Source organism: Prionailurus bengalensis, chromosome B1 (genome assembly GCF_016509475.1).
Source record: "Prionailurus bengalensis isolate Pbe53 chromosome B1, Fcat_Pben_1.1_paternal_pri, whole genome shotgun sequence".
NCBI lineage: Eukaryota > Metazoa > Chordata > Mammalia > Carnivora > Felidae > Prionailurus > Prionailurus bengalensis.
In genome coordinates, this window is record NC_057344.1 from 15542421 (window position 1) to 15565503 (window position 23083).

The 23083-nt window shown below is 41.2% G+C and overlaps 1 protein-coding gene across 8 annotated transcripts in view; it reads left to right on the forward strand.

The window, feature by feature from the left end:
* PRIMPOL (primase and DNA directed polymerase) overlaps positions 1-23083 on the forward strand; it is a 58463-nt gene that overhangs the window by 26125 nt on the left and 9255 nt on the right. For all 8 annotated transcript variants that reach the window (XM_043558457.1, XM_043558450.1, XM_043558444.1 and 5 more), the window contains 3 exons: positions 2286-2570; positions 19156-19318; positions 20953-21041. In XM_043558457.1, coding sequence (XP_043414392.1) covers positions 2286-2570; positions 19156-19318; positions 20953-21041 — 537 coding nt within the window. The remainder of the gene's footprint in view (positions 1-2285; positions 2571-19155; positions 19319-20952; positions 21042-23083) is intronic.

Here is a 23083-nt window from a genome sequence, read left to right on the forward strand (position 1 = left end):
CCAGGCTAAAAGTGGAGATTGGTTGCTAGGGAAGAAGGGAGAGTAGAAATTTGTCAGGTAATTAGCAGTCGCTGCTACAGATGTCTTCTGAAAGCAGATTGCCTTCAAGCTGGCTTTAAACCTGATTCCGTGGCATAAACTAAGTAAAAAGTGCTTTACTGTCAGAACAGCATACACAAAAGTGTGGAGGTACCTTAGGGGGCAGAGGGGGTCTGAAGCTCCTTTTCTCTAAAATTATGAACTGCCAGAACCAGAGATGCAGGGGTGAAGAAATTAGTCCAAAATTTGCCCTTCATTTCCCATCCCTCCACGGATGTTTTGGTGATATTTCTAGTTCCTATCGTTAGCCTTTCGGAAAGTAGATTTAGAGTGAGTGTAAAAGAGCACAGAATGTTTGCAAAATGTGTAAATTTGATCTGCCTAAACTACACCTCTGCCAGCCTGCCATAGGACCCGAAATTCCTATGATTGACACGTTCTTTTGAGTTATTCCCAGCCAGTAAACTTCCTGTCCCCATAGTAATGATGAGGGCGAGGGTGACAAGATTGGGGAAGGGAAGTAGAAAGCAGAGTAGTTGCTGGAAGCCTGTGTTGGAATTCATGCTGGTGATACTGTCCTTGTATCCTGGCCACGTTAACTCCCTGCCAAAGGTTTTTAAAGGCCTACCTGGCCTGCTTAGCGCTCCCTTTGCAAGTCGTTCTAGAACCATGCCTTGCGTCAAGTAGATGTTATCTTACATTTCCAGGAACATTAACTTTATTTATGTTTGTACTGCTTTGTTGTTTTTTGATACATCGTGATTTCTTTTTACTCGGTGTTTACCCTTATTTGCCTCATTCCAGAGATAATCACATCTGTAGATCATTGCAAGGATCAGATGCTTTTGCTTTCGTTTTGATGTATAGCGTTTGATGAGATACTGGATTTGTTTCATTGAGTAGAGAGTAAATCATTAATTTGGAGAAAGAGAATTTTGAAGTCAGAGCATGTGTGTTACATGATTTCAGGGTAAATAAAGTGACAAACCCAGACAATACCAATATTAGAAATTAAATTTTTTTTCTTAAAACACTGCCTTTCTCCAGTATTCATATACATGAAACACCTTAATCAAGGTATTGCTTGATTTTTATGGTGTAAATAACATACAAGAATTAAAGAAGTTCTAGATTTGCCATATCATCTTTTCTAGGTAGAGATAGGACCGCTAATGGTTAGAGCTCTTTGTGGCACCTGGGTGGCTCAGTCAGTTAAGCATCCGACTGTTGATTTCCGCTCAGGTCATGCTCTCCTGGTTCGTTGGATCAAGCCCCACGTTGGGCTCTGCACTGATAGCACAGAGCCTTCTTGGGATATTCTTTCTCTCCCTCCTTCCTTCTCTCTCTCTCTCAAAAAAAAACAAAAACAAAAACAAAAACTTAAAAAAACAGAGCCCTTAGAGTAAGTATTGAAATCTATGTATTTAATTGCTTTCGATCTGGACTTTACTTATGATGTCACAGCCCGTCCAGTGACCAGTTATAGGGAGAAGCCAGAGGAGCAACGACTTTGGAACCGCTGGTTGCAAATGTCACGATTCTTAGGGCATATCATGACAGGTAAAGGCGAGAGCGTGAGCTCCAGAGAAGTTTGCTGACATCCTGACTCAAGGGGAGTGCGGCAGAGGTTCTCGTGGTATTTCTGGGCATTATCTTGGCAGCATTGTTTATGCATAAAAACCTTCCTTCCATTCTTTAATCCATCGACGGTCAAGATAAGTTCTACTCAATTTGTATTAGTAAAAGTGGTGCTGGGACACCTGGGTGGCTCAGTCAGTTAAGCGTCCGACTTTGGCTCAGATCAGGATCTCATGGTTGGTGGGTTTGAGTGGGGGTTGGTGGGGTTGGGCTCTGCGCTGACAGCTCAGAGACTGAATAAACATTAAAAAAAAGTTTTTAAAAAAAGTGGTGCTTTCTTGGTGACAGTACGTTAGGCTCAGGCTCATGCTAGCAACGTCAACACATCTCAAGCTGACCTTCCCTTCTAAGATGATCTGTTTATTGTAAGTGACCCCACGCTACCCTGTCGGTGGGAATCGAAAAAGTAGAAGATTGCATAAAGAGGAAGGAAGTAACAAGAGAAGCACGGTTGGTAATAACAACTCAGTTTTAAAACCAGAAGTCAAAAAAAAAAAGAAGCCTTACTGTATAAAATTGTCATGTGGAGATTTGTGCCTAGATCTTATACTTTGTGGAAAAGCAGAGTTAGATTAATCATAATACTTTTTTTTTTTTTTTTTTTTTAGGTAATTTTGTGAGAAAAATATTGCAGCCTGCTTTTCACTTAATTGCCAGTGAAGACGATAGTATTTCAGAGAAAACGGGCCATGGGTTTTCCCATTTTTCTGAAACCCCAATTAAACAAGGAATTTCCTTTGGCAAAATGTCCCCAGATCAGGATGGAGGAGAGAGCTGGACGTTGAATTCAGAGGAACTGGAGAGGCTGGGGTCAGCTAAGCAAAGCAATCCTGATCTTTCATTTTTAGTTGTGAGGAATAACACAGGAGAAAAGCAACTTTTTGTAGACCTGGGTAAGTAAAGCTGGCAGCTGTCCGTTGGACTGTCCCTTTGTACTCCTCTGAGAGACCAGTCGGTGCCCACGTGTCACTCTGCTTGGGATTCTTGCTACTGCCACTGCGCCATGGTGACCGTAGAATCACCAGCAGACTGTGATCAGTGAGCTAAGGTGCTGGAACTCTGCCTGGCTTCCATTCAGAGATCGTAGAGAGGCCCCGTGGGACAAAAGCCCCGGACCGGCCTGAGTTCCAAAAAGAAAATGGTTGTGGCTGCCGCTACTTCTGAAATGTCTAGAGACTTGTGTCAGGAGAGTCTTAATAGGGGACAGTTGCCCCAGCACTCTCCAGCACCAGTGAGAAGTTTCATAAGATGAGATAAACGTTAGAGCGCCTGGGTGGCTCAGTCAGTTAAGCGTCTGACTCTCGGTTTTGACTCTGGTCCTGATCTCGCGGTTTCACGGGTTCGAGCCCTGCATCGGGCTCCATGCTGCCAGTGGGGACTCTGCTTGGGATTCTGTGTCTCCCTCTCTCTCTCTCTCTCTGTCCCTCCCCTACTTGCGCTGCCGTGTCTGTCTCTCTCAAAATAAGCGAATAAACTTAAAAAAAAAAAAAAAAGTTAAAAACAGACATAATATAAAAATGGTACTTTTATGTGGCAAAATGAGGCGGTTGTTTTCTCCACTGAAGAGCTTTGCCGTTAGTGGCAGCGGCCATTTCTTCAGCCTTCTCACTGTGGTCAAACCAGCAGCTGCTTTAACTGTGCTCTCTCCTACCCTACTTGCTTCTGGTCGGTGAACCTGAAGGTGTATGAAGCATGGGGCGAGACTGTAGTCTGCTTAGGTAACACGTAGGCCGATCGGGACCCATTCAGCCAGCTCCAGTCTGGTGAAAGGAGCCTCATTTAAAAAAAAAAAAAATTTAATGTTGATATATTTTTGAGAGACAGAGACAGAGCACAAGCAGGGGAGGGGCCGAGAGAAAGGGAGACAGAGAATCCGAAGCAGGCTCCAGGCTCTGAGCTGTCAGCACGGAGCCCGACGGGGGACCCAAACCCACCAGCCAGGGAGATCATGACCTGTGCCCAAGTCGGACACTTCGGTGACTGAGCCACCCCAGCCTCATTTTTCTATTGTGGCCTCCGCTTGCGATTTGAAAGCCGTGAAGAGTACGTTTATGCGTTGCGTGTCAGAGCAACCGAGAGAGCTGCAGTGTCCACGGGCTGAGGGAAGTTAGGTTTAACTCGTAGGCAGGATTATCAAGGCAGCCAGGCCAAGAGGGGGGGCAGTGTCTTGATGCATTCCATATCTCTCTGGCTACCCTGACAGCCGAGCGCCCAAATTTGGAAATACAGTCAGATAAGGGCAATGCCCTGGTTCGGGTGTGAACAAGCATGAGTTAGGAGTAGAGGGGCATTCTTCCAAATGACAAGTTTTGTCTTGTTAGCAGACTGTTCTCTCCAGGTCGTGCTAGCATGCAGTAAAAAAGGGAGACTGCCGACAGGAAGTGACTCGGGGCGGGGCTGGGGGGTGGGGGTGCGGCATAGCTGATCTCTGTGCTCCACCTCTACCCCAGTAAAAGACACAAACCGAATACCCCAGTTTGTGACAGCCTTAAAAGTTAGTTTCCTGAACTAGCAAGGAAATTTCTGTGATCTGCTTGAAAGAAATATTTCAGGCCTCTGCCTAGAATTATTGATGCAGCAAAGAGGACATTCCTTAAGGCATCTTTTGAAAGGTCAGAGATGTAATAGTAAGTTTTTGAGGAAACTTTTTTATTGAAGTAAAACATTCAGAGCCACGAGTGATTGGTGAGTGCCCAGGTCAGTGGATTATCACAGAATGAACATACCCTTGTCACCACACCACCCTCGGCAAGAAATAGAAGGTTACTGGGATTCCAGAACCTCCTCTGTGTTTCTTCTAGGAAGTACCCTTCCTCCTCCCCACAGGTAACCAGTAATCCATCCTCTAACACTGTAGATTAGTTTTGCCTATTTCCGAACTTTTGAAAAAATGCTTGCTTATTTTGAGGGCGAGAACACGCTCGATAGGGGAGGGGCAGAGAGAGAGGGGCAGGGAAAGATCCTGTGAGTGGGGGCTCGAACTCACGAACTGTGAGATCAAGACCTTGAGCCAAAATCAAGAGTCAGATGCTTAACTGACTGAGCCGCCCAGGCACCCCTGAAATTTTTATTATTGGAATCATAGTACTTATGGCTTACCTTTTCACTCTCTTATTGGTGTCTTTGATGAACAAAAGTACCTTTAAATAGTGGTAGTCTGATTTATCAAATGTTTTCCTCTTAGTGCTTCTTGTATCTTGTTAAATCTTTTGCTATCTCCACTTAGGAAGATATGCTCCTAGTTACCTTCTAGAAGACTTATATTTTTACCTTTTATACTTAGATCTACAGTTCACTTGGAATGGATTTTTGCTTATCGTGTGAAGAGGAGTCAAGATTGTGTTTTTTCTTCCTGTATGAACATCTGTTTGTCTCAACACTATTTGTTGAAATAACTGTCCTTTACCTAAAAGGACATCTTTGTCATAAGTCAAGCGTCTATGTCTGGTCTTTTTCTGGATTATGTTCTGCTCCATTGTTGTATTGATCTATTTTTGTGCCAGTACCACTACTATCTTAATGTTGCTTTTTTATTTATTTTTTTTAATTAAAAAATTTTTTTTATTAGAGAGTGTATGCTAGTGGAGGAGAGGAGGAGAGAGAGAATCTTAAGCAGGCTGCATGCTCAGCGCAGAGCCTGAGGTGGAGCTCGATCCCCAACCCTGGGATCATGACGTGAGCCAAAATCAAAAGTCAGATGGACGCTCAACTGACTGAACCACCCAGGTGCCCCTTAATGTGCCTTCTTAAAAAGTCTTGCTGTCCAGTAGAATAAGTCCACCATCTTTGTTCTTTGAAATTTCTTGGCTGTTCTTGACCGTTTGCACTTCCGTTTAAATTTTAAAATCACTCTATCAGGTTACGTGCGCGCACGCACACACACACACACACACACAGAGCTAGAATTTTGATTTAGTTTGCATTGAGTCTATTGACCAACATTGACATTTTTACAATATTTAGTGTTCCGATTCATGAGCGTGGTTTGTCATTCCACTAACATCGATGTTCTCTAATTTCTCTCTGTGTTTTATAATTTTCTGAATAGAGAACTTATACATCTTGGATTTATTCTAGATATTTGATTTTTTTTTTTTTTTTTTTTTTTGCTTAAACAACAAACATTTATTTCTCACAGTAGCAAGATTGGGGTACCAGTGTGGGTGGCTTCTGGTGAAGGTCCTGTTCCTGGTGTACAGATCCCTGTCTTCTCATTGTAGCCTTCCATAGCGGAGAGAGAGCACTGCTTGATTTTTGGATGTCTCCCTTCTTTGAGATTTTGGCACTAGAAAACCTCACTGCCTTAGCAGGTCTTCAGTAGTCTCAAACTTTTTATCCTAATGGATTTCCCCAGGTTTTCTATTTATTTACAATAGGAGGGTTACCCACAAATTGAACAGAATTCGATTTCTGTTTCTGGATGTGGCATTCTTCCAGGCCAACTCTACTCTATTTTAATTTATACATTGATTTTATTTTGTTTACAGCTGGTAGAAAATAATTCTTATTCTCATTTTTATTTTTGTTTACATGAAGGTGATTTTTTTTCACCCTCATTTTTTAAATTGAGGTGTAACTGACATACCACATTTAATTAGTTTCAGGTGTATAACATAATCTGATATTTGCACATATTGCAAATTGATTAACACAATAACTCTCGTTAACTTCCATCACCATACATACAACAGAGTTGTTTTTCATGTGATGGGAATTTCTAAGATGTACTCTCTTAGCAACTTTCAAATATGCAATATAGTGTTATTCACTATATTTGCCCTGCTGTACATTACATCCCCATGACTTATTTATAACTGAAGTTTGTGTCTTTAGACTCCCTTTATCCATTGGCCCACCCCTACCCCCCCCCCCCCCCCACTTCAAGCAACCATTAGTCTGTTCTCTGTATTTATTAGCTTTTTTTTTTTTTTTAACTTTTTAGATTCTGTATATAAGCAATATGGTATTTGTCCTTCCCTGTCTGACTTATTTCACTTAGCATAATGCCTTTGAGGTCCATCTATGTTGTTGCAAATGGCAGGATTTTTATTTTTTTTTAAATGGTTAAATAATACTCCGTTTTATACACGTGCAGATTGTTTCCATATCTTGGCTATTGTAGATAATGCTGCAGTGAACATGGTGACCACATATCTTTTTGAATTAGTTTTGATTTTCTTCAGATAAATACCCAGAAGTGGAATTACTGGATCATACGGCAGTTCTATTTTTAATGTTTTGAGGAACTTCCATACTGTTTCCCACAGTGGCTGCACCAATTTACATTCCCACCAACAGTGCATGAAGGTTCCCTTTTCTCCACAGCCTCACCAACACTTGTTATGTCTTGTCTTTTTGAGACCAGCCATTTTGACAGGTGTGAGGCGGTATCTCATTGTGGTTTTGATTTGCATTTCCCTGATATTAGGGATGTTGCACATCTGTTTATGTGGCCATCTGTGTGTCTTTTTATGGAGAAACGTGGACTCAAATTCTGCCCACTTTATTTTATTATTTATTTAATTTTTTAATTATTTAAAATATAATTTATTGTCAAATTGGCTTCCATACAACACCCAGTGCTCATCCCAATGGGTGCCCTCCTCAATGCCCATCACCCACTTTCCCTCTCCCCCATCTCCCATCAACCCCCAGTTTATTCTCAGTTTTTAAGAGTCTCTTATGGTTTGCCTCCCTCCCTCTCTGTAACTTTTTTTTCCCCTTCCCTTCCCCCATGGTCTTCTGTTAAATTTCTCAAGATCCACATATGAGTAAAAACACGAATCTGTCCTTCTCTGACTGATTTATTTCACTTAGCATAATACCCTCCAGTTCCATCCACGTGCTGCACGTGGCCAGATTTCATTTTTTCCATTGCCAAGTAGTATTCCATTGTATATATAAGTCACATCTTTATCCAGTTGTCAGTTGATGGACATTTAGGCCCTTTCCATAATTTGGCTATTGTTGAAAGTGCTGCTGTAAACATTGGAGTACATGTGCCCCTATGCATCAGCACTCCTGTATCCCTTGGGTAAATTCCTAGCAGTGCTATTGCTGGGTCATAGGGTAGTTTTTTTGAGGAACCTCCACACTATTTTCCAGAGTGGCTGCACCAGTTTGCATTCCCACCAGCAGTGCAAGAGGGTTCCCGTTTCTCCACATCCTCGCCAGCATCTATAGTCTCCTGATTTGTTCATTTTAGCCACTCTGAAGGGCGTGAGGTGGTATCTCAGTGTGGTTTTGATTTGTATTTCCCTGAGGAGGAGGGACGTTGAGCATCTTTTCATGTGTCTGTTGGCCATCTGGATGTCTTCTTTGGAAAAGTGTCTATTCATGTCTTCTTCCCATTTCTTCACAGGATTATTTGTTTTTCGGGTGTAGAGTTTGGTGAGTTCCTTATAGATTTTGGATACTAGCCCTTTATCTGATATGTCATTTGCAAATATCTTCATTTTTGCTTTTAATTCCCTTGCATTTGATTGTGATTGCATTGAATGTGTAGATTGCTTTGGGTAGTATTGACATCCTAACAATATTTATTCTTCCAATCCACGAGCATGGAATGTTTTTCCATTTCTTTGTGTCTTCTTCAGTTTCCTTCATAAGCTTTCTATAGTTTTCAGCATATAGATCTTTTACATCTTTGGTTAGGTTTATTCTTGGGTATTTTATGGTTCTTTGTGCAGTTGCGAATGGGATCAGTTTCTTTATTTCTCTTTCTGTTGCTTCATTATTGGTGTATAAAAATGCAACCGATTTCTGTACATTGATTTTGTGCCCTGTACCTGTACATTGATTTTGACTTTGCTGAATTCATGTATCAGTTTTAGCAGACCTTTTGTGGTCTGTCGGGTTTTCCATGTGGAGTATCATGTTGTCTGCAAAAAGTGAAAGTTTGACTTCATCTTTGCCAATTTTGATGTCTTTTATTTCATTTTGTTGTCTGATTGCTGATTCTAGGACTTCCAACACTATGTTAAACAACAGTGGTGACAGGACATCCCTGTCATGTTCCTGATCTCAGGGAGAAAGCCCTCTGTTTTTCCCCATTGAGGATGATATTAGCTGTGGGCTTTTCATAAATTGCTTTTATGGTGTTTAAGTATGTTCCTTCTATCCTGACTTTCTTGAGGGTTTTTATTAAGAAAGGATGCCGTATTTTGTCAAATGCTTTTTCTGCATCTATTGACAGGATCATGTGGTTCTTTTCTTTTGTTAATGTGATGTATTACATTGATTTGTGAATACTGAACCAGCCTTGCAGCCTGGGAATGAATCCCACTTGATCATGGTGAATAATTCTTTTTATATGCTGTTGAATTAGATTTGCTAGTATCCTGTTGAGAATTTTTGCATTCATATTCATCAGGGATTTTGGCCTGTAGTTCTCTCTTTTTGCTGGGTCTCTGGTTTGGGAATCAAAGTAATGCTGGCTTTATAGAATGAGTCCGGAAGTTTTCCTTCCATTTCTACTTTTTGGAACAGCTTGAGAAGGATAGGTATTAACTCTGCTTTAAATGTCTGGTAGGATTCCTCAGGGAAGCCATCTGGTCCAGGACTCTTACTTGTTGGGAGATTCTTGATAACTGTTTCAATTTCTTCACTAGTTATGGGTCTGTTCAAATTTTCTGTTTCTTCTCATTTGAGTTTTGGTAGTGTGTGGGTGTTTAGGAATTTATCCATTTCTTCCAGGTTGTCCAGTTTGTTGGCATAAAATTTTTCATAGTATTCCCTGATAATTGCTTGTATTTCTGAGGGACTGGTTGTAATAAATCCATTTTCATTTGTGATTTTATCTATTTGGGTCTTCTCTATTTTCTCTTCGAGAAGCCTGTCTGCCCACTTTTTAATTAGGTTTCCTTTTTCTCTTGAGTTGTAGGAGTTCTTTATATATCTTGGCTAGTAACATCTAATCAGATCTATAATTTGCAAGTATTTTTTCCCATTCAGCATGTAACCTTACTTTTGTTGCTGGTTTTCTTTCTCTGCAGAAACTTTTTACTTTGATGTAGTCCTGCTTATTTATTTTTGCTTTGGTTGCCTTTGCTGTTGGTGTCAAATTTAAAACACCATTGCTGGGGTGCCTGGGTGGGTGGCTCGGTCAGTTGAACGTCCGACTCTTGATTTTGGCTCAGGTCATGAGCTGGGCTCATGCTGAGCATACAGCCTGCTTAAGATACATTCTCTCGCTCTTTCTCTCTCTCCCCCTCTCTTTCTCTCTCTCTCCTCCTCTGCCCCTCTCTCCTGCTCGAGTTCTCTGTTTCTCTCTAAAATAAAAAACAAAAACAAATAAAAACAAACCACACTGTTGCCAAGATCCAAAACCACTGGTTTTCTAAGACTTTTATGGTTTCAGGTCTTATATTCAAGTCTCTAATTCATTTCAAATTAATTTATGGATATGGTGTGAGAAAGTAGTACAGTTTTATTATTTTGCATGTGGCTTTCCAGTTGCCCATCTCATTTCATTGGAGAGACTGTTCTTTCTCTGTTGTATATTCTTGGCTCCTTTGCTGTAAATTAAATGAACATATACATACATGGCTTTATTTTCTTGCTTTCTGTTGTGTTCCATTGATTTATGTGCCTGTTTTTATTGCTGATATCATACTGTTTTGGTAAGTATGGCAGTGTGATACACTTTGAAATCAGGAAACATGGTGCCTCCAGGTTTGTTCTCTGCCTGCGTTGCTTTGGCCATTCGGGATCTTGTGTAGTTCCATTCAGATTTTAGAATTCTGTCTTCAGGTCTGTGAAAAGTGTTACTGAAATTTTGATAGGGTCGGCACCAAATCGTAAATTGCCCCAGGTGTTATGGACATCTTCACAGTATTCTTCCAGTCTGTGAGCCTGGAATATCTTTCCATTTCTTTGTGTCCTCCTCAACTGCTTTCATGAGTGTTTTATACTTTTCAGAGTACAAGTCTTTCACCTCCTTGGTTACATTTATTCCTGGGTATTTTACTCTTTCCAATGCAATTATAAATGGGATTGTTTCTTTTTTTTTTTCTTTTTTTCATGGGATTGTTTCTCAATTTCTTTTCCCGATAGTTTGTTGGTGGTTGTACAGAAATGCAGCAGATTGCTATACAGTTGATTTTGTGTCCTGCAACTTGACTGATAATAGTTGTAACAATGTTTTTGGTGGAGTCTTTGGAATCTTCTACATAATATGTTTCTATACATACACATCTGCAAATAGTGACAGTTTCACTTCTTCCTTTCCAATTTGGATGCCTTTTATTCCTTTTCTTGCCTACTTGCTCTGGCTAGGACATCTAATACCATGTTGGTAAAAGTGATGAGAGTGGGTGTTCTTATTCCTGATTTTAGAGGAAAAGCTTTCAGCTTTTCACCACTGAGTGGGATGTTAACTATGGGTGTGTCATAAATAGACTTTATTATGTTGAAGTACGTTTCCTGTATACCCATTCTGTTGAGAGTTTTTATCATAGGTATAAAATACTTTGAGTATTTTATCGTAAGTGATGTTGAATTTTGTCAGATGCTTTTTCTGTATCTATTGAGATTGCCATTTTTTTTTGTTTTGTTTTGCTTGTTTGTTTTACAAGAGAAATCTACACCTTTACTTGTTTACTTTTCAGTAAGTTTAAATCCTTGAGGGGTAGAGCATCACATGTATTCTGTGGCCAATGACTTTAGCAGGAAGGTTGCTTTGGAATTTGCCACGAGCCATATGCCGCCGTGTGTGTCCATGAGCATGAGTTACTTTTCTCCAGACTACTCTGGTTTTGTTCAGTTTGCCACCAGGAGTCATTGTGTTGTTCTTTGCTTTGTACACAAAGCCTAGATAGAATTCATTTCATCTAGAGCATAAACACCTTCACTTTTAAGAAGAGCTGTGTTCCAGAGACCCTCTGGCTCCGGAGACCTCGCTTACAGACAGCAAAAATGGCCTTGGATCACAGCCTTCTAGACGTATTTGTCTTTTTAGGAGTCCTGTTCCCAGCCAGACTCCCACAGGTTCCAAGGTGGCGGAAAGAGCAAGATGATCATTTGGTTTTTATGAAGCCACTCTGCTTTTATGAAAGACCTACATTAGTATGATAATAGCTTTTTCCATAAGAGTGGAAATCCTCTTTGGAATCTTACAGGTAGTGAAAACAGGTAGCAATATAGGTCTTTCATAAAAGCAAAGTGTTGTAATGTGAACTTTCAGAAAGTTGGGAGATACCTGTATTGTTGAATTTGGTTTGCTGTTACTTTGTTTTCTTATTGATTTAGTTATTTTCTTGATGACTTTTATATCTGTGTTCATCAGGGATATTGACCTGTAATTTTCTTTCTTGTGCCCCTGTTTATTTTTGGTGTCATGGTAATGCTGGCTGTGTAAAGTGAGTTTGAAGTGTCTATTTTTGGGAATAATTTGAGAAGGGGAACCTATTATTCTTTAAATGTTTGGTAGAATTTACCTTTAAATCTGTCTATTCCTGGGCTTTTGTTTGTTGGGAGGTTTTTGTTTACTGATTCACTCTCCTTACTAGTCATCAGGCTATTTTCAATTCATGATTCATCCTTGGAAGGTTTTATTTTTTTTTTAAGTTTTTATTTTTTTAACGTTTATTTTTGAGAGAGAGAGAGAGAGAGAGCACGAGCATGAGCTGGGGAAGGGCAGAGAGAGAAAGAGACACAGGATCTGAAGCAGGCTCCAGACTCTAAGGTGTCAGCACAGAGCCTGACGGGGCTCAAACCCAGAAGCTGAGATCATGACCTGACCCAAAGTTGGATACTTAACCGACTGAGCCACACAGGCACCCTGGAAGGTTATGTTTCTGGGAAGTTGTGCATTTCTCCCAGGTTTCCCAATTTGTTGGAGTGTAATTTCTCATAGTAGTTTGTTATGATCCTTTGTATTTCTGCAGTATCACTTGTAATGTGTCCTCTTTCATTTCTGATCTTGTTTTAGCCCTCTTTTTTTCCTTGGTGAGTCTAGCTAAAGGTTTGTCCATTTCATTTATCTTTTAAAACAACCACCTCTTGCTTTCATTGATTTTTTTTTTTCCTGTTGTTTTTTAAAGTCTCCATTTCATTTAGTTCTGCTTTGATCTTTATTATTTCCTTTCTTCTACTAACTTTGGGTTTATTTGCTGTTCCTTTCCTAGTTTCTTGAGAAATAAAGGTGTTTGAGATTTTTCTTTTTTCTTGATGTAGGTATTTGTCATTGTAAACTTCTCTCTCAGAATTGCTTTTTGCTGCATCTCATAGGTTTAGATTTGGTTTATTTTTATTTTTTTAATTTGGCGCAAGGTCTTTTGATTTCTTCTTTTTCAGTAGCATGTTGTTTACCCTCCATATGTTTGTAAATTTTCCAATTTTCTTCTTATAATTGATTTCTAATTTCACAGTATTGTGATCAAAAAAGATGCTCAATGTGATTTCAATCTTAAATTTATTAGGACTTATTTTGTAGCCTATCATGTGATCTGTCCTGGAGAATGTTCCCTATGTACTTGAGAAGAATGTATTCTGTTGCTTTTGAATGGAATGTTCTATATATATTGTTATTCCCATCTGGTCTAACATGTCATTGAAGGTTGATGTTTTCTTATTAGTGATTTTCTGTCGGGATGATCTATCCATGGATATAAGTGGGGTACTAAAGTCCCCTGCTGTTATATTTCGATTTCTCCCTTTAGATCTGTTAACCTTTGATTTATATTTTTTAGGTGCTTCTGCATTGGTGCCTAAATATTTGTAAATGTTCTATCCTCTTTTTGTATTGACCCTTTTATCGTTACATGCCTTTCTTTGTCTCTTATGCAGTCTTTGTATTGAAGTCTTTGTGTTTTGTCTGACATAAGTATGGCTATCCCAGCTTTTGGCTTCCATTTGCATGCCACATCTTTCTCCATCCATTCCTTCACTTTCAGTCTGTGTCCGTATGTCTGAAATGAGTCTCTTATAGGGACCATATAGATGGCCATTGTTTTCTTTTGTCCTTTCAGATACTCTTTTGATTGGTAAGTTTCATCCATTTAAAGTAATTATCGATAGGTACGTACTTATAGCCATTTTGCTCATTATTTTCTGGCTGTTTTTTAGTTCTTTTTCTTTCTACTTCTCTTGCTTTCTTCCTTTGTGGTTTGATGACATTTTTAGTAGTATGCTTCCTTTCTCATTAGCTTTTGTGTATCTGCTAGAGGTGTTTGTTTTGTGGTTACCGTGAGCATTACATATAACAGCTTATATTTATAATAATCTATTTCAAATTTATAACAACTTAAGTGGGAACCCATTCTTTTTTTTTTTTTTTTGAGGGAGAGAGAGCGTGTGTGTGTGTGTGTGTGTGTGTGTGTGTGTGAGTGGAGGAGGGGCAGAGAGAGAGGGAAAGGAAGAATCCTAAGCAGGCTCTACATTATCAGTACAGGGCTGTACTGGGGCTCCATCCCACAAACTGTGAGATCATGACCTGAGCTGAAATCAAGAGTTGACCGCTTCACTGACTGAGCCATCCAGGCGCCGCACGTGTGAATGCATTCCAAAGCTGAACACTTTTACTCTTGCCTCCCATGTTTTATGTTTTGCATGTCACGTGCACTTTTTTTTTATATTATATGAAATTTATTGCCAAATTAGTGTCCATACAACACCCAGTGCTCATCCCAAAAGATGCCCTCTTCAGTGCCCATCACCTACCCTCCCTTCCCTCCCACCCCCCATCAACCCTCAGTTTGTTCTCAGTTTTTAAGAGTCTCTTATGCTTTGGCTCTCTCCCACTCTAACCTCTTTTTTTTATCCTTCCCCTCCCCCATGGGTTTCTGTTAAGTTTCTCAGGATCCACATAAGAGTGAAAACATATGGTATCTGTCTTTCTCTGTATGGCTTATTTCACTTAGTATAAGACTCTCCAGTTCCATCCACGTTGCTACAAAGGGCCATATTTCATTCTTTCTCTTTGCCACGTAGAACTCTGTTGTGTATATAAACCACAATTTCTTTATCCATTCATCCGTTGATGGACATTTAGGCTTTTTCCACAATTTGGCTATCGTTGAGAGTGCTGCTATAAACATTGGGGTACAAGTGCCCCTCTGCATCAGCACTCCTGTATCCCTTGGGTAAATTCCTAGCAGTGCTATTGCTGGGTCATAGGGTAGGTCTATTTTTAATTTTCTGAGGTACCTCCACACTATTTTCCAGAGTGGCTGCACCAGTTTGCATTCCCACCAGCAGTGCAAGAGGGTTCCTGTTTCTCCACATCCTCATCAGCATCTATAGTCTCCTGATTTGTTCATTTTGGCCACTCTGACTGGCGTGAGGTGATATCTGAGTGTGGTTTTGATTTGTATTTCCCTGATGAGGAGCAGTGTTGAGCATCTTTTCATGTGCCTGTTGGCCATCTGGATGTCTTCTTTAGAGAAGTGTCTGTTCATGTTTTCTGCCCATTTCTTCACTGGATTATTTGTTTTTCGGGTGTGGAGTTTGGTGAGCTCTTTATAGATTTTGGATACTAGCCCTTTGTCTGATAGGTCATTTGCAAATATCTTCTCCCATTCTGTTGGTTGCCTTTTACTTTTGTTGATTGTTTCCTTTGCTGTGCAGAAGCTTTTTATCTTCATGAGGTCCCAATAGTTCATTTTTGCTTTTAATTCCTTTGCCTTTGGGGATGTGTCAAGTAAGAAATTGCTGCGGCTCAGGTCAGAGAGGTCTTTTTCTGCTTTCTCCTCTAGTGTTTTGATGGTTTCCTGTCTCACATTCAGGTCTTTTATCCATTTTGAGTTAATTTTTGTGAATGGTGTGAGAAAGTGGTCTAGTTTCATTCTTCTGCATGTTGCTGTCCAGTTCTCCCAGCACCATTTGTTAAAGAGACTGTCTTTTTTCCACTGGATATTCCTTCCTGCTTTGTCAAAGATGAGTTGGCCATACATTTGTGGGTCTAGTTCTGGGGTTTCTATTCTATTCCATTGGTCTATGTGTCTGTTTTTATGCCAATACCATGCTGTCTTGATGATGACAGCTTTGTAGTAGAGGCTAAAGTCTGGGATTGTGATGCCTCCTGCTTTGGTCTTCTTCTTCACAATTACTTTGGCTATTCAGGGCCTTTTGTGGTTCCTATGAATTTTAGGATTGCTTGTTCTAGCTTCAAGAAGAATGCTGGTGCAATTTTGATTGGGATTGCATTGAATGTGTAGATAGCTTTGGGTAGTATTGACATTTTAACAATATTTATTCTTCCAACCCGTGAGCATCACGTGCACTTTGAATATGTTCTTCTGGCCTGTAGCATTTCTGCTGAAAAATGTGCTCATAGTCACATGGGGTTTTCCTTGTATGTAACAAGGTTTTTCTTCTTTTTGTTTGTTTTTTCTTGTTGCCTTTAAGGTTCTCTCTCTCATTTTTTTTTTTAACTTCTGACATTTGATAATGTGTCTTGGTGTGGGGTCTCTGCATTTATTTCATTTAGAACTCGCTGTCCTTCCTGGATCTGTAGGTCTTTCCTTACCCAGGTTATTGGAGTTTTCAGTTACTATTTCTTAAAATAGTTTTCTGGCCCTTTCTCCTTCTGGGATTCATTTAATGTGAATGTTGGCCTGCTTGGTGTTGTCTTCTAAGCCTCTTAAGCTGTCTTCACTTTATTTCATTCTTTTCTCTTTTTGCTGCTCTGCCGGGTGAGTTCCTCCATCCTGTCTTTGAATTCATTGATCCTGCTTCATCTAGTTAGCTGTTGAACCCCTACAGTGTATTTTTCACATCAGTTTTTGCATTTTCAGCCCTGTGACTTCTGTTGGGTACTTTCTTATATTTTCTTTTTGTTGACGTTCTCACTGTGTTATCCATTCTTCTCCCGAATTTGGTGAACATCTTTATGACCATTAGTTTGAATTCTTTATCAGATAAATTCCTTATCTCCGTTTCATAAAGGTTTTTAAAGAGTTTTAAATTGCTTTTTTGTTTGGAACTTGGTCCTTTGTTCTTCATTTTGCTTGACTCTGTTTGTTTCCCTGCATTAGGTGAACTAGCATCCCTAGCAGTCTTGAAGAGTTGGCCTGAGAAGGAGATGAAATCTGTCCTTCAACCCTGTCCTAGCTCTTGGTTGTTTCTCAAACTTTTGTAATTTTCCAAGCAGCCTATTTTATTTTCAATAGCTCCCAGTACTTCGGGGTATTCCAGGACCAGTTAATGTCCCAAAGGGGAGGATCTCATTTAACACCTAGATTCAGGCTGATTGGAAGCCAGACCCTCAGGCAACAGCTTGCTTGCTTGCTTGCTTTTTTTTTTTTTTTTTTTTTAATGGTTATTTATTTATTTTGAGAGAGAATGGTTAAGTGGGGTAGGGGCAGAGAGAGGGAGACAGAGAGAATCCACACTGGTGGCTTGGAGCCTGACATGGAGCTGGAACTCATGAACCGTGAGACCATGACCTGAGCTGAAACCAAGAGTCAGATGCTTAACCTACTGAGCCACCCAGATGCCCCATGGCAGCAGCTTTTAAGGAATGGAGAGCATGTGCAGTTGTATTGCACTACAAGCGTAAGTCCCGCTGACCAGCACAGCCAGGTCATATGGAGGTGCCCACGGTGGCAGTTGTAAAAATCAGGACTTGTTGAGCATGTGACCTTCTTTCTGAGAGATCCTGGGGAGCGATTGTGAGGTAGAAGGAGAGTGCAAAGATAGAGCCTCTGGCTACGTTCCTTGTGAGCAGCTCTGTAGCTTCTAGATGTATGCCAAACTTGAAGACTGCCCCTCAGGCCGAAGCTCCGGGACAAGCAGTTAGGCGTCTTTCCCAGAAAGGCTGGGGGTGTTTCAATCCGCTGTCTTTGCGGTGCGCCGGTGGTGGTCGCCATCTCAGAACTGTCCCCCTGACCGTTACAGTCCCATGACCCCCAGGGCCGGGTGATCGAGGGTTAGGCCCTGGGAGGCGGCCACGAAAAGCAGGGTACCAGAGGTCAAAACTGGGGCACCAGACACATACAGAAGCTCCCCTCTGAGAGATGCTGGTGCTGTGAGACACGGCAAAAGCCAGGAGGAGAATGGTGCCCACCCTCCAAGGTCTCAGGAAAGGTTTCCAATTAGCCCCTGGATGTGTGTTCAGTTAGGCTCCTGTGAGGAGAAGCTGGCAGGCTCTTGTACAGAGGGACTGAGCTGACTGAGCTCCTGGCTCTGTTGCCTCTGTGCCCTAGGGACGCCCGCTGTTTAAGAACCCTTTCTCCATTGGTGACAGTTCTGTAGGACCTGTGAGGGTAAGTCCCACCGGCCAGCAGAGCCAGGTGACAGAGAGGAGTCCCCAGGCTGCAACTGCGAAAATCAGGGCACCAAGCAAAGGGCATAAGCTCCTTTCTGGAAGATACCAGTGAGCTGGAGTGAGGCAGAGGGAGAGTGCAAAAATTAGGTCCCCTGGACTCCGTTCCCTGAGAGCCCTTCTGTAGGCCCCTGGGCGTGTGCCACAGCAGAAGCCTGCCCCTCGGGCACACGAAATCGGCCTGTCAGAAACTGGGGGTGGGTTTCAGTCTGCTCTCAGTGCCATGGCCTGGGAGTGGTGGTCTACGGAGAACTGTGCCTCCAGTTGTTAGAGTCCTTGGATCCAGGAACGCAAGCCTCCCTGGCCTTTAAGGCCAGGTGATCAAGGGGGTTACCTGACAAACGGTTTGGCGGATGTAAAACTGCGGCACCAGATGCGAGTAGACGCTTTCCTCCAGCAGATTCTGGTGGCCTGGAGCACGGCAGGCGGGGAGCCAAAGATTGTGTCCCCCGGCTGGAGGGGGGCAGAGGGGCTTGCAAAGATGGCACTCACTGGAAAGGGGGGGAGAAAGGAGAAAAGATGGCGCCCGCCGGATTTAGCAAAGCAGAGAAGATGGCACCGGCCACCTCCATCTCTGAAGAAGATCTCTCAGTCCAATGCTTGAAAGTCTGGAAATGAGCCTCTTTCACATAAACCCTGGGTACTTTTCGGAGAGCTGCTTCTGCACTCGGCCCTGGGGTGAGTGAGTCTGCACGCAGGCCCTGAGGGAGTCTTTCTTCCCCAGTTGGCCACGGCCCGCAGGTCTCCTAGGCCCCAGCCCGGCTGGTCTTCAAAGCCATATGTTCCCGGGGCTCATCTCCTAGGCTCGGGTCTTAAACGTTGGGCTGTGAGGTGTGTGAGGTATGACTCCTCCGCCTTTCAGGGAGAAGCTCCGGGTTTGAATTCCCTCCCAATGGTGGGGGTGGGGCTTGCCGCGAGGTTGTCTCAGCCTCTCCTACCTGCCTTGAGGAGCTGTCCGACTCATCCTCCACGGGGAAGGAGTCAGTTGGCCAGCTTTTAGGCTGTTTCTCAGAGGAGATTGTTCCATATATAGCTACAGATTTGGGGTGTTCACCCGAGGAGGTGAATTCGGGCTCTTCCAACGTTGCCATGTTGGACCGGAAGCACTGGTTTCCCTAAGAACGCCATACAAAAGGAATCTAATGTTTGCTGACTGTAAAACCAAATGGCTGAAAACGTGCGTTCGTAATTATTCTTGTTAACTTTTGACATAGGAGTTTATACAAGAAATAGAAACTTTCGGCTGTATAAATCATCGAAGATAGGGAAGCACGTGGCTTTGGAGATTGCTGAAGATAACAAGTTTTTTCCTAAACATTCGGAGACTGTATCTGAAGAAAATCAGTGTTTCCTGTCTTCTTTGGTCAGCAATGTCAGGTAGATAGTATATAGTACCAACATCAAACTGTTGCATATTCGTGAATGCTTATTAAGCAGTGAACAGCATTGGATAGTACTATAATGTGAGTTGGGTAAATTCATTCTAACTTAAGGAAAAGGAAGTTCTCAAAATTCTAGGGTAACGTATTTTTATAAAGAAGAAAATTAAACCTGTTCCATTTGCAAATAGAGTTACTGTTAATATCTACTTTTCATATATGCATGTTCATACATACTTATATACGTCCTTCATTCAAAAAATAGTTGAGATCATTATTTATGTGGTTATATCTGTTGTTTTATCCACTCGACATTATATCATGAATATCTTCCAAGTTAGTAATTTGCAACAGTTAGTTGTAATGAAAACTTAAAATTTGTTTTAATGTTTCTGTGTTCTTGAGAGAGAGCACACAAACTGGAGGGGGGCAGAGAGAGAGGGAGACCCAGAATTCGAAGCAGGCTCCAGGCTTGGAGCTGACCGCCCAGAGCCCCACGCGGGGCTTGAACTCACAAGCTGTGAGATCCTGACCTGAGCTGAAGTCAGATGCTTAACCAACTGAGTTACATTTGTCAGAAGTAATGTCAGGGTCTTAGTTTCCTTACCTTTAAAATGGAAATAATATTAACACCTATCTTAGGGAGTTGTGAAGATTAAATGAGGGAAGAGGTACACACAAAATTATAGCTGGGCCTGGCACGCGATGTCTGCTGGGTAAGTGTTAGTTGTTAGCAGCTGTTCCTGAGATTCTGGAAGTACAGTGGTAAGTGTAAGAATTGTATCACTGTGGTTGGCACAGGAGTGGCCTCTAATACAGCCTGAAGTCATCTCCTGGTTACCAAATCCTATTTCTTTTGTAGTTTCAGTATTAATTTCATACAAGTGGAGAGTTCTTCTACGCAATGGGGTTTCCTTAATTTTCTTTTGTGTAGCCAAGTAAATAAGTATTTCTCTTCCTGAAATAAAGGCTAAATTCTTTATGGCTATGAGTCTGTCTTTCAGTTAACTTTAATTCATTTTTTCCTTTGCTCTCATGCCTCCTTTTTTTTCACACTTTTCAAATTATTTTTAGACTTATTCACACTTTTCAAATCATTGTAACAAAAATGTCAAAGGCTCTGTATGTTTGGAGAATAGAATTGTACTTCATTCTATAGCTTCAGCAGTCCCAGAGTCCTCTGGTTCACCCTGTGGTTGAAGAAAGTATTTTAATTTTTAAAAATTTATTTTAGAGAGAGAGAGAGGGAGGTGGAGAGGGGCAGAGGAAGAGAGCGAGAATCCCAAGCAGGTTCCACACTCAGTTGCTCAGCGCAGAGCCTGATGCAAGGCTTGATCCCACGACCTGGATCATGAACTGAGCCAAAATCAAGAGTTAAGAGTCAGATGCTCAATTGGACTGAGCCACCCAGGCAGCCCAAAGAAAGTATTTTAAGTGATCACCAAACTACTCTTTTCTATATGGATAGGATTGGTGTTTTTGTAGGCAAATGTGGCTTGATTGTCCTAGAACAATTAGCTGTTGAACAAAGGATTTTAATGTGGAACTATTTGAAATTCAGTCTCCTTTCCGTAGCCATGTCTCTTTAATTCTTACATGATGTTAACTGTTTCTTTCACCTATTTTCTTCAGATTCTCAGACACTTTACGAATTCTGACATGTGACACATCTCAAAATAAAGAAAAACGAATTGAATGTTTTAGCAGCACCAACACTAAAGGTAATTTTAAGAGAACAATTTCCTATGAAAATTTAAGGATACAAAGTCTGTTTTGCCTTGAAGATTTTAAATCCTCAGTATTCATATCTACTGATCATTTATTATTTTTTTTAGACTTTATTTATTTAGAGAGAGAGCTATTAGGGGAGGGGCAGAGAGAGGGGGAGAGAGAGAATCCCAGCAGGCTCTGCACCAACGAGGGGCTTGAACTCATGAGCCATGAGATCATATCCTGAGATGAAACCAAGAATCAGACAACCAACTGAGCCACACAGGTGCCTCAGTATCTACTGATCCTTTAAAACAACTTAGTTTCTATCCAAAAGGGAAAAAGTGTAAAGAAAAGATAATTTTTTTTTATTTTTTTAATTTTTATTATTATTTTTTAATTTTAATGTTTATTTTTTGAGAAAGCGTGAGCAGGGGAGGAATAGAGAGAGGGAGACACAGAATCTGAAGCAGGCTCCAGTTTCTAAGCTGTAAGCACAGAGCCTGACGTGGGGTTTGAATTCATGAACTGTGAGATCGTGACCTGGGCAGAAGTTGGATGTTTAACTGACTGAGCCACCCAGGCTCCCCAAGAAAAGATAACTTTTAAAGTGTATTCACTAATTTTCATCTTATGGTTTGGGGGGCAGGAAATGGGAAAATAGAGTAGATTGTTGGTAGAAATAAACCATTATTAAAAGAAAAACCTAGGGGGGCCTGGGTGGCTCAGTCGGTTAAGCATATGACCTCAGCTCAGGTCATGATCTCACAGTCTGTGACCTTGAGTCCCATGTCAGGCTCTGTGCTGACAGCTCAGGTTCTGTGTCTTCACAGGTTCTGTGTCTCCCTCTCACTGCTTCAGGTTCTGTGTCTCCCTCTCACTGCCCCTCCTCTGCTCACACTGTCTCAAAAATAAAAAGAAAAAAAAGAAAAACCTAAAAGTCCTCTTCCCTTCTGTCCACAACCAATGATGGGTAGCCACCATCAGTTTCCATGGAACCCCGTGGAGATTTCCCTTGCATTTCCCTGTTCTTTTAATGGCTGCATGGTTTTCACGCATGTCCTTCATTTTTATATTGAAAAACATAGAGGTTTTTTTCTAGGATTTTGTATATTCTCCCGTAAACAATTTTGTAAATGCATTTTGGATTATCATTATTTATAGCAGTGAAAAACTGGAAACAAATCTAAATGTAAAACAAAATGGCATTGGTTACATCCTATAACATACTCTATAACCAATTTATAAAATTTATAAAAACCAATATAACATGGGAAATGTCCATTTATAAGAGAAAAAGTAGACTCTGGAATTGGGAGGTATGATTACAGCTTCCTTAAAAACATGGATAACATTTTCTTATGCTTATTTTCTTCTTGTTTAACAGTTATTTCTAGATACTGATTTGGAGTTTGTTTCTCTCATTTCTGCTTTAATGTATTTTCCAAAGTTTCTCCAATTATGTATATTATTTTTGTAAGTGAAATATAGGCTTTGTTTGTTTATTTTCACACTTTTTTTAAAAAAGTGTATTTATTTTGAGAATGGGAGGGAGAGAGAGAGTGAACACCTGAGAGTCTGTCGCTTAACCGACTGAGCCACCCAGGTGCCCCTATTTATTTATTTAGAGACAGAGAACACAGTGGGGGAGAGGGACACAGGGAGAAAGGGAGAAAGTCTGTAATCAGCACTCTCAGAGCAGAGCCTGACTCAGGGCTTGATTCCACGACCCTGGGATCATGACCTGAGCCAACATCAAGAGTCAGACACTCAACTGACTGACCCACCCCGGCGCCCCAATATAGGCTTTATTTTAAGAAAAGTAGATAATTCTGTGTTTAAAGATGAAGTGAGATTTTAAGTAAATGATTGTAAATTATTCCAGTAGATTCTTAGATACAAAATATAACCAAATTGTCAGAGCCCTACGGCTGAAGGTCCCGGGAGAGCACACCTGCAGTGAACCAGTGGCGTGTGTTATGTGTGGAAAACACGCACCACCGGGATCTGTGGGGGCAGCTCAGTAAAAGGGTGTTAGAAACGACTTCTAGGA